General features: G+C 48.5%; 1 protein-coding gene across 1 annotated transcript in view; it reads right to left on the bottom strand.

Moving 5' to 3' along the window:
* Positions 1-3,005: 3,005 nt before the first annotated feature.
* Glyp (glycogen phosphorylase) overlaps positions 3,006-11,390 on the bottom strand; it is a 28,799-nt gene continuing 20,414 nt past the window's right edge. Inside the window, exons 4-7 of the mRNA XM_080287262.1 lie at positions 10,924-11,035; positions 9,128-9,354; positions 6,576-6,829; positions 3,006-4,318 (exon numbers count right to left, since the gene is read on the bottom strand). Coding sequence (XP_080143388.1) covers positions 3,028-4,318; positions 6,576-6,829; positions 9,128-9,354; positions 10,924-11,035 — 1,884 coding nt within the window. The 3' untranslated portion in view covers positions 3,006-3,027. The remainder of the gene's footprint in view (positions 4,319-6,575; positions 6,830-9,127; positions 9,355-10,923; positions 11,036-11,390) is intronic.

Consider the following 11,390-nt stretch of genomic DNA (forward strand, 5'->3'; position numbering starts at 1 on the left):
TCTCTCTCTCCCTCTCTCTCTGTCTGTCTGTGTCTGTCTCTCTCCCTCTCTCTCTTTCTGTCTGTCTGTCTGTCTCTCTCTCTCTCTCTCTGTCAGTCTGTCTGTGTCTCTCTCTCTCTCACACACAAGCTCCCACTTCCAAACATCACAGAGAGACAAGCCTAGAAAATGACACAACTTTTGAACACGACTGTATGGCACACAACAAGGGAAACTGCCTGAAAATGCATATACAGTGTCGACAAAAGTATCAGTGTTTATTACAACTGGTGACTAGGTGAGGATATCCAACATGGCCGCCCAGAGGTGCCGTGTGTGCGTGTGGATCCGTGTGCTGTCCATTGGTTTACACGCGCACACATACGTACACGCCTATATAGATACACACACACACACACACATATACATAAACACACACACACACACATATACATAAACACACACACACACACACCAGCAGAGTTGGGTGACTGAACAGGAAGGCTGCCAGAGATCAAGCAGCATGGAGGACTGAATAGGGAGGCTGCCAGAGATCGAGCAGCATGGAGGACTGAATAGGGAGGCTGCCAGAGATCAAGCAGCATGGAGGACTGAATAGGGAGGCTGCCAGAGATCAAGCAGCATGGAGGACTGAATAGGGAGGCTGCCAGAGATCAAGCAGCATGAAGGACTGAATAGGGAGGCTGCCAGAGATTGAGCAGCATAGAGGAGTGATCAGGGAGGCTGCCACAGATCGAGCAACATGGAGGACTGAACAGGGAAGCTGCCAGAGATCAAGCAGCATGGAGGACTGAATAGGGAGGCTGCCAGAGACTGAGCAGCGTGTAAATAGGGAGGCTGCCAGAGATTGAGCAGCATGGAGAGCCCTTGACTGGTATTTTAGGCACAATAAACCCAACCAACATATGAGAGAGAGAGAGAGAGAGAGAGAGAGAGAGAGAGAGAGGGGGGGCAACCACTGGACAACACTAGAATCCATCTCATCCTCACTATCCATTTCAGGAACTTTATATTTAATCTCAATCTAATATACTCTCTAGAAGCAACAACTTATAGACGTGAAACATAGCCAGGACGCCACTGACAACGCTGGGTGGTAACCATAGCACCAACCCGTACGTGTCAGCAAGTGGGTTGGCGGGGGGTTGGTGCCCCTCCCTGTAAAACCACTAAACAAACAAACCCCCCCACCCCTTATGGGACTATGGCGTCTGGCGATAGATAGATAGACAGATAGATAGGAGCAATATATATAATCTTAAGCCAATGTAATGAATCTTTATAGACAGGAGTCTGTGAAAGTTATATATCTAAATGTTTCTCATGCTCTACGCTGCGTCTTTCGTGCAACGGCGTGTGCAGTTGACTCTCAATCATCGCTGTTGCATATCCAGCCCTGTGCAACGTCCGGCACAGGCTGCTTGCCCGGTTAATGCAATATCTTTTGAAATTATGCAAAACTGGCAACAAAGTGGGAGTATGTGATGTTTCAGTGGAATAGCCAATGCTGAGGCGTACTGATCGGATGGTACGATGTGGCCAGACGACGCTGTAGTACCCTACTGGGTCATTACCTTATTACTGTACTAAATCATCACTGTACTACTCTGTTCCTGTACTCAACATCACTGCATTCCTGTACTCTGGCATTACTGTACTGTGCTGGGTTCATCTTGTACTCACTGTAATGTTTTTAGGACAGAGGGTTGTAATGGAGAGTAATAATCCAACTCAAATCCCAACGCTGAGCCAATAGGGGTGTACTGTGCAATGCTGAGGCAATGGGGGTGTACTGTGCAATGCTGAGCCGATGGTGGGGTGGTACTATGCAATGCTGAGCTGATGGTGGGGCGGTACTATGCAATGCTGAGCTGATGGTGGGGTGGTACTATGCAATGCTGAGCTGATGGTGGGGCGGTACTATGCAATGCTGAGCTGATGGTGGGGCGGTACTATGCAATGCTGAGCCGATGGGGGGGTAAGTACCATGCAACATCTGAATTTTACTCTAACCGACGTAGGGATGGCTGAATCACAACACATAACTGAGAGCTGACTGTAGTTCAAACTTCATTTAACAACCTGTCGACTTTCAAATTTCAAATATTCAAAATCAGCCACAGTTTAACCGACAAGAAGCTGCATAACATCTAATATATATATCTACCGGTTCTTCACACCCTGACTGCGTACTTCATGCCTTTGTGTGTACTTCAGGCCATGAATTCTCTTAACAACTTTCATTTAGACTTTTAAACTTCAAATGTTCCTATAATTTACCCGGTGAAAAAGACAGTAGCTGTTTATTATTATTATTATTATTATTATTATTATATTTCCAAAGCTAGAGCAACAAACATAGATTATATAAATAGATTCTCAATGCTAGGGGTCCTGTTAGCTGGCCTCCAATGCTCCCTAACACCATTTCCTGTGCAACTTATTCTGTACACCTTATAGACCTCTCGGGTGATGGAAAGTATGTTGATATTGAAACTAAATAACACAGGGAATTTCAAGGAGAAAGATGGGAAATAAATCACTAAGGAAAAGGTGTTAGGGTGTGTTCATTTTAAAACAACACAAGTAACACAAATAATAAGATGTAATGAAGAAAATAAATCACTAAGGAACAGGTGTTAGGGTGTGTTGATATTAAAACAAGTAACACAAAGGACAAGGTGTGATATACAGAATAAATCACTAAGGTACAGGTGTTGAGATGTGTGCCACCCAGAACAGGACCCTGATGCCCACAGCTACATTCCACACAAAACACAGTTCATCACACAATCACACTCAGCCTTTGTTTCTTTTTCCGCATGTCATGGCATTTTCTCTTTTCCCACTGTGCCGCGGTGCTGTTTACCTTCGCTGTGTCGTGGGTTTGTTTACTTTCACTGTGTCGTGGCGTTGTTTACTTTTGATCTGTGTTGCGGCGTTGTTTACTTTCGCTGAGTTGTGGATCTGTTTACTTTCGCTGTGTGCCGCGGCGTCATTCACTCTCGCTGTGTGCCATGGGTCTGTTTACTTGGTGTCGGTGTCGCGTGGTTCGTGTGGGGCGGGCAGCTTCTCCCAGGAGGGCTGGACGCCCCATATCTGCCTGCCGTACTCTGCTATGGTGCGGTCGCTGGAGAACTTGCCGGAGGAGGCGATGTTGAGGAGGGCCTTCTTGGTCCACTCGTTGGGCTTCTGGTACAGCTTGTTGACGCGGTCCTGGCACTTGATGTAGGACTCGTAGTCGGCGAACAGGAAGAAGCGGTCGTGGTGCATCAGGATGTTGACCAGGTCCTTGAACTGGTCGGGGTTGTTGGGGGAGAAGAAACCGCTCTGGATCTGGTCGATGCACTGGCGCAGCTCCGGCAGGTTGTTGTAGTAGTCGTAGGCGTTGTAGCCGCGCCGCTTCAGCTCCTCCACCTCCTCCACCGTCATGCCGAAGATGAAGATGTTGTCGTCGCCCATCTCCTCCTTCATCTCGATGTTGGCGCCGTCCAGCGTGCCGATGGTCAGCGCGCCGTTCAGCATGAACTTCATGTTGCCCGTGCCGGACGCCTCCGTGCCGGCCGTCGAGATCTGCTCGGACAGGTCCGCCGCCGGGATGATCTTCTCGGCCAGCGTGACCCGGTAGTTCTCCAGGTAGATGACCTTCAGCTTGTCGCCCACGATGGGGTCGTTGTTGACCACGCGGCCCACGGCGCAGATCAGGCGTATGATCTGCTTGGCGGTGTGGTAACCGGGGGCTGCCTTGCCGCCTATCATGACGGTGCGCGGCACAAAGGGTGCGCTGGGGTTGGCCTTGATGCGGTTGTACATGGTGATGATGTGCAGGCAGTTCAGCAGCTGACGCTTGTACTCGTGGATGCGCTTCACCTGGATGTCGAACATGGACGACGGGTTCACCTTGATGCCGTAGTCCTGCTCCAGCTGCTTGGCCAGACGCAGCTTGTTCTCCTGCTTGGCCGTCTGCACGGCCCGGATCAGGCCGCTGTCGTTCACCAGGGGCTTCAGTCGGGCCAGCTGGTCGAGGTGCACCACCCAGTCCTCGCCGATCTTCTCGGCGATGACGTCGGCCAGGGCGGGGTTGCACAGCAGCAGCCAGCGGCGCGGCGTGATGCCGTTGGTCTTGTTCTGGAACTTCTCGGGGAACATGTCATAGAAGTCCTTGAAGATGTCACGCTTGATGATCTCCGAGTGGATGGCGGCCACACCGTTGACGGCGTGCGAGCCAACGATGCAGAGGTTGGCCATGTTGATGCGCTTCTCACCGCACTCCTCCACCAGAGACATCCGCTGCATCCGACCCATGTCACCGGGCCACCTGTAACACAACCACTGTCAGAACAAACCATACCAAACTAAACCCAACCCAACCCAACCCAACTAAACCATACCAAACCATACCACAGCTACCACATACTGACTCAGGACCTGCCCCCACAAGGTATTAACAAGAAATTATAGTATATCACAGTGTTGGTTCATGCAGTGCCATTCATTAATATCAAATCATGTTTCCCTTGTTTCTAAGGACCAGTTGCATGTGTGTTGGCAGGGAATCACTTAGATCTCTAAAGTTATCTAAGGACATTTCTTTGCACCAAACGTCTGTCAGTTCAGTCTTCAGGATGGCCACATTGGGTGTCTTCTCTGCCATGAAAAGCTTCACCTTTGCCTGGTAGTTTTCTGTTGGATTTAGATCCGGACTGTTGCCAGGCCAGTCAAGGACCTCAATCCAATTATCCTGAAGCCATTCTGTCACCTTTCTGGACTTGTTATGTGCAGCTGAATCGTACATGAAAAAGTCACAGCCATGAATAGCAAGAAACTTTAACAAGTGATCTTTCAGAACTTGAATGTACCGGCCACCATTCATCACCAAGCTCTTAGGAAGAAAGTAGAGGCCTGCCCTTCCCATTTCACCCGAGAAACACCCCCATACCATTACTGATTGTGGGTGCATCACAGTTGGCACCGTGTAAGCAGGGTCATATCGACTACGGCAGGCAGGGCGATGAACCTTGGCAGAACGCACCTGGAACACTTGAAATGCGCTTTCATCAGAAAACATAACTTTTCTCCATTCATCCAATGTCCAGTGTGCATACTTCTTGGCAACTGAATGCGCTGCATCTTCATGGGGTCAGTGGGAAGCAGTTTCTTGGCTGCGGTGCAGCTTGGCAAACCCAGCTCCTTCTGCAAGTGGTGTTGGATAATTCAAATTGAGACATGTTGTAACAGCTCGGGATGCATTCTCTTCAATTCTGCTGCTGTCAGTCAAGGAGTCTTGATTACTTCCCTCTTCAGAAGCGTATCTGTACCTCTGGAAGTGGTGCTCTTCTTTCCACAGCCATGCCTGTGCTCTGGTACAACATCAGGTGGCAGGCCGCACGCTGCAGCAAGAATCTTCATGACGGTCAACCTTGCACATCCAGTACATTCACAAATCGTGTCGATGGGGACATTATCCTGCCTCCATGCAATGATATGGACCTTCTCATCCCTTGAGCAGTGCTTCCCAGGCATGACAACTGGACTCTAGGAAAATAACAGGGCAAACAGTAATGCACATGAAAAAAGAGGGAGGTGCAAGCATGGAGCGACGGGAACACACACTCCCACTCTCGCTTCTGGGCAACCACTGACGTGCTGAGTGTTCCACCACCTCCCACCAACACCAGAGGAGTTGCCAGTTACTTCTTGCCCAAAAAATTCACTTGGTAGAGGTGGAAACAGAAAGCAGAGACAGACAACTCTCCCTAGCAATTGTGTGTGTAGGTCCTGAGTCAATTTGTGGTGCGTGTAAACCCAACCCAACCCAACTCAAACCTACACAACGCTACATCCCACCCCCACTCCCAACTGTCATCCTCCATGCTGCTTGATCTCTGGCAGCCTCCCTATTCAGTGCCTTATCCCTGAGGTCACACTCTATGACCTCATCCCAGGTCTTTTTTGGTCTGCCTCTCACAACCCCAGCCCCAACGTTCACACTTCTCACCCTCCACACCCAATTGTCATCCTCCATGCTGCTTGATCTCTGGCAGCCTCCCTATTCAGTGCCTTATCCACATGCCCAAACCATCTCAGTCTATCCCTCCTCATCACAAACCATCTCAGTCTACCCCTCCTCATCACAAACCATCTCAGTCTACCCCTCCTCATCACAAACCATCTCAGTCTACCCCTCCTCATCACAAACCATCTCAGTCTACCCCTCCTCATCACAAACCATCTCAGTCTACCCCTCCTCATCACAAACCATCTCAACAGAGGTGATATGGAGTGGAGGGGGGGAGAGGGAGGGGGAGGCCAAGGATGAGATGAAGGGATGGGGTGGAGAGGTATATGAGAGAGGGTGTGTATGTGAGCTGGGAGCAGGGCAGTGAAATGGCAGGGGACAGGGTGACATGGAGGCAATTTGTTTGTGGCCACCCCTTATGGGATTAAGGCATCTGGCAATGGATAGATGGACAGTATTTGGGTGTTATGGAGGTCTATGGGGTGGGGGGGAGGGCGGTGGGATGACATGGGAAGGTGAAACGTGGGATGAAACGTGTCCTAACTCAGTGCCTCACCTCTTTGATACTTCCTGTAGATGGTGGTGGTTAATTTCGTATATTATTTGTAAGTGTCGAGGAAGGATGTGTTCCAGCATACTCGTTGGCCATCTCTCGAGGGCCTCTGGCAGGACGGTGTGGTTGGTATAGGCGCATGTCCGGGTGCAGATGTCCCATGCCCTCGCCCATGTCAGCCCCTCGATGTCCACCAGAATACGCATCAACTCCGGGATTGCAAGGGAAGGGTGCGTGTCATTCAGTTGGATAGCCACCTGAAATGGTAAAGAGGAAATGTAGTGCTGAAATGTCTATCTATCTATTGCCAGAAGCCTTAATCCCATAAGGGGTGGCCACAGACAAATCACCTCCATGTTGCCCTGTCCCCCACCATTTCACTTCCCTGCTCCCAGCTCACATCCCCCTCTCTCATATACCTCTCCACCCCATCCCTCCATCTCATCCTTGGCCTCCCCCTTCCTTGGCCCTCCTCTCTTCCTATTTCTCACCATCATCCACTCACTTGATGTAGTGCTGCCTACTTCTTCCCTAGCCTTTATCATTCTTTTTCTGTGGCTGTCCTCCTCTCTTCCTATTTCTCACCATCATCCACTCACTTGATGTAGTGCTGCCTACTTCTTCCTTAGCCTTTATCATTCTTTTTCTGTGCCTGTCCTCCTCTCTTCCTATTTCTCACCATCATCCACTCACTTGATGTAGTGCTGCCTACTTCTTCCTTAGCCTTTATCATTCTTTTTCTGTGCCTGTCCTCCTCTCTTCCTATTTCTCACCATCATCCACTCACTTGATGTAGTGCTGCCTACTTCTTCCTTAGCCTTTATCATTCTTTTTCTGTGCCTGTCCTCCTCTCTTCCTATTTCTCACCATCATCCACTCACTTGATGTAGTGCTGCCTACTTCTTCCTTAGCCTTTATCATTCTTTTTCTGTGCCTGTCCTCCTCTCTTCCTATTTCTCACCATCATCCACTCACTTGATGTAGTGCTGCCTACTTCTTCCTTAGCCTTTATCATTCTTTTTCTGTGCCTGTCCTCCTCTCTTCCTATTTCTCACCATCATCCACTCACTTGATGTAGTGCTGCCTACTTCTTCCTTAGCCTTTATCATTCTTTTTCTGTGCCTGTCCTCCTCTCTTCCTATTTCTCACCATCATCCACTCACTTGATGTAGTGCTGCCTACTTCTTCCTTAGCCTTTATCATTCTTTTTCTGTGCCTGTCCTCCTCTCTTCCTATTTCTCACCATCATCCACTCACTTGATGTAGTGCTGCCTACTTCTTCCTTAGCCTTTATCATTCTTTTTCTGTGCCTGTCCTCCTCTCTTCCTATTTCTCACCATCATCCACTCACTTGATGTAGTGCTGCCTACTTCTTCCTTAGCCTTTATCATTCTTTTTCTGTGCCTGTCCTCCTCTCTTCCTATTTCTCACCATCATCCACTCACTTGATGTAGTGCTGCCTACTTCTTCCTTAGCCTTTATCATTCTTTTTCTGTGCCTGTCCTCCTCTCTTCCTATTTCTCCCATCTTTCCTGTCACTTCTTATTGCTTTTCTTTCCTTTACAGGTGGCTTTACATTGAGTGACAAGTCAAATGGTTTCCTGTAAGCCAAGAAACCATTTACAACGCTGGGTGGTAACCATATAACCAAACCATACGTGCTGCCTACGTGTCAACAAGTGGGTTGGTGGAGGGTTAGTGCCCCTCCCCGTAAAACAACTAACTCAAAGACAAATGGCCACCCCTTACAGGATTATGGCGTCTGGCAATAGATAGATAGATAGATATAACACAACTAACTCAAAGACAAATGGCCACCCCTTACAGGATTATGGCGTCTGGCAATAGATAGATAGATAGATATAACACAACTAACTCAAAGACAAATGGCCACCCCTTACGGGATTATGGCGTCTGGCAATAGATAGATAGATAGATATAACACAACTAACTCAAAGACAAATGGCCACCCCTTACAGGATTATGGCGTCTGGCAATAGATAGATAGATAGATACAACACAACTAACTCAAAGACAAATGGCCACCCCTTACAGGATTATGGCATCTGGCAATAGATAGATAGATAGATATAACACAACTAACTCAAAGACAAATGGCCACCCCTTACAGGATTATGGCATCTGGCAATAGATAGATAGATAGATATAACACAACTAACTCAAAGACAAATGGCCACCCCTTACAGGATTATGGCGTCTGGCAATAGATAGATATAACACAACTAACTCAAAGACAAATGGCCACCCCTTACAGGATTATGGCGTCTGGCAATAGATAGATAGATAGACAAATGGCCACCCCTTACAGGATTATGGCATCTGGCTATAGATAGACAGATAGATAGATAGACAGATAGATATAATCCCCCCACTACATCCGCAACCCCATACCTTGCCTGGGAATGTGTCGAAGGAAATATGTATGAAGAATAGAGAAACAGTTGGGCAGACAGACAGAGAGATAGATAGATAGACAGACAGATAGATAGTCAGACAGATAGATATAACCCCCTCCTGCACCCCCAACCCCATACCTTGTCCGGGAATGTGTCAAAGGAGGTGCGGACTTGGTCTTTGGAGCCGAACTTGGAGGCCTTGAAACGCCTGATGATGTCTTGCAGCGTCGCCGCCACCATGAAGTACTCCTGCTTCAGACGCAGTTCCTTGCCCTCGAAGAAGTTGTCGTTGGGGTACAGGACGCGGGATATGTTCTCGGCGAAGTTGCGGTCGAGCACGGCCTGGATATAGTCCCCATCGTTGACTGGGGGCGGAAGGAACGGTTAGTTTTGTCGAAGGACGGAAACTGATTTACTTACCAACACTGCGCATCCACCTAATCATTTTTTGTACGTTTGAGCCTGTGAATATCCTCTTCCTTCACTACACATCCACCTAATCACTGTCATTTCTGTATGTTTGAGCCTGCAAATATCCTCTTCCTTTACTGCCCAGGTCTCACTACCATACAGCATTACACTACGAATATCCTCTTCCTTTACTGCCCAGGTCTCACTACCATACAGCATTACACTACGAATATCCTCTTCCTTTACTGCCCAGGTCTCACTACCATACAGCACTACACTACGAATATCCTCTTCCTTTACTGCCCAGGTCTCACTACCATACAGCACTACACTACGAATATCCTCTTCCTTTACTGCCCAGGTCTCACTACCATACAGCACTACACTACGAATATCCTCTTCCTTTACTGCCCAGGTCTCACTACCATACAGCACTACACTACGAATATCCTCTTCCTTTACTGCCCAGGTCTCACTACCATACAGCACTACACTCCTAACACACACACACACACACTACCATACAGCATTACACACACACACACACACACACACATACATTACCATACAGCATCACACTCCTAACCCATGCCACATACAAAGATCCCTTAGCATGCAGGGCGAGTCAGATAGATAGACAGATAGATAGATAGATAGACAGACAAATGGCCAACCTGTACGAGATTATGGCGTCTGGCAATAGATAGATAGATAGACAGATAGACTCGAACAATGAATATGGCATCAGTGGTCTCCCTGCCTGGCATATACCCAAACTGCATCTCATAATTTATCTCCAATATCACATTACCTAGTACGTCGCTGTGACACACTTTTTGCCCTGTGCATGGAGGGTGAGAGACTGACGAGGAGAGTGTATGTGAGTGAGGTGGAGGGTGGGAGAGGGAGGGGGAGGCCAAGGATGAGATGGAGGGATGGAGTGGAGAGGTATATGAGAGAGGGGGGTGTGAGCTGGGGGGATGGAGAGTGAGAGACTGATGAGGAGAGTGTATGTGAGTGAGGTGGAGGGTAGGAGAGGGAGGGGGAGGCCAAGGATGAGATGGAGGGATGGAGTGGAGAGGTATATGAGAGAGGGGGGTGTGAGCTGGGGGGATGGAGGGTGAGAGACTGATGAGGAGAGTGTATGTGAGTGAGGTGGAGGGGGGGAAAGGGAGGGGGAGGCCAAGGATGAGATGGAGGGATGGGGTGGAGAGGTATATGAGAGAGGGGGGTGTGAGCTGGGGGGATGGAGGGTGAGAGACTGATGAGGAGAGTGTATGTGAGTGAGGTGGAGGGGGGGAGAGGGAGGGGGAGGCCAAGGATGAGATGGAGGGATGGGGTGGAGAGGTATATGAGAGAGGGGTGTGTGAGCTGGGAGCAGGGCAGTGAAATGGCAGGGGACAGGGCGACGTGGAGGTGATTAGTTTGTGGCCACCCGTTATGGGATTAGGGCGTCTGGCAATAGATAGACAGACAGATAGATAGATAGATAGATAAATAGATAGACAGGCCAAGATACTCACAAAACTTTAGATTGAAGTTATTAGGTGACTTTGCGGACCACAGCCTCATAGTATTGACAACGTTATTCTTGTAGCCCGGGATCGGATTGTCGTAGGGCATCGCGAAGACGATCTGCGGCAAATAGATGGTGTTAGATAGATAGACAGATAGATAGATGGATAGATAGATGGATTTAGAATGCCCCTATGCCTCTCTTACTCTCTCTAGCTCTCTCTCTATATGTCTGTCTCTGTCTGTCTGTTAGTGATTAGGTCTTACGGCAATGCGAAGATGATCTGCGGCAAATAGATGGTGTTAGATAGATAGACAGATAGATAGACGGATAGATAGATGGATTTAGAATGCCCCTATGCCTCTCTTACTCTCTCTAGCTCTCTCTCTATATGTCTGTCTCTGTCTGTCTGTTAGTGATTAGGTCTTACGGCAATGCGAAGATGATCTGCGGCAAATAGATGGTGATAGATAG

This window comes from Coenobita brevimanus, chromosome 117 (genome assembly GCF_032717465.1).
Source record: "Coenobita brevimanus isolate Jiangsu-jjx chromosome 117, ASM3271746v2, whole genome shotgun sequence".
Lineage (NCBI taxonomy): Eukaryota > Metazoa > Arthropoda > Malacostraca > Decapoda > Coenobitidae > Coenobita > Coenobita brevimanus.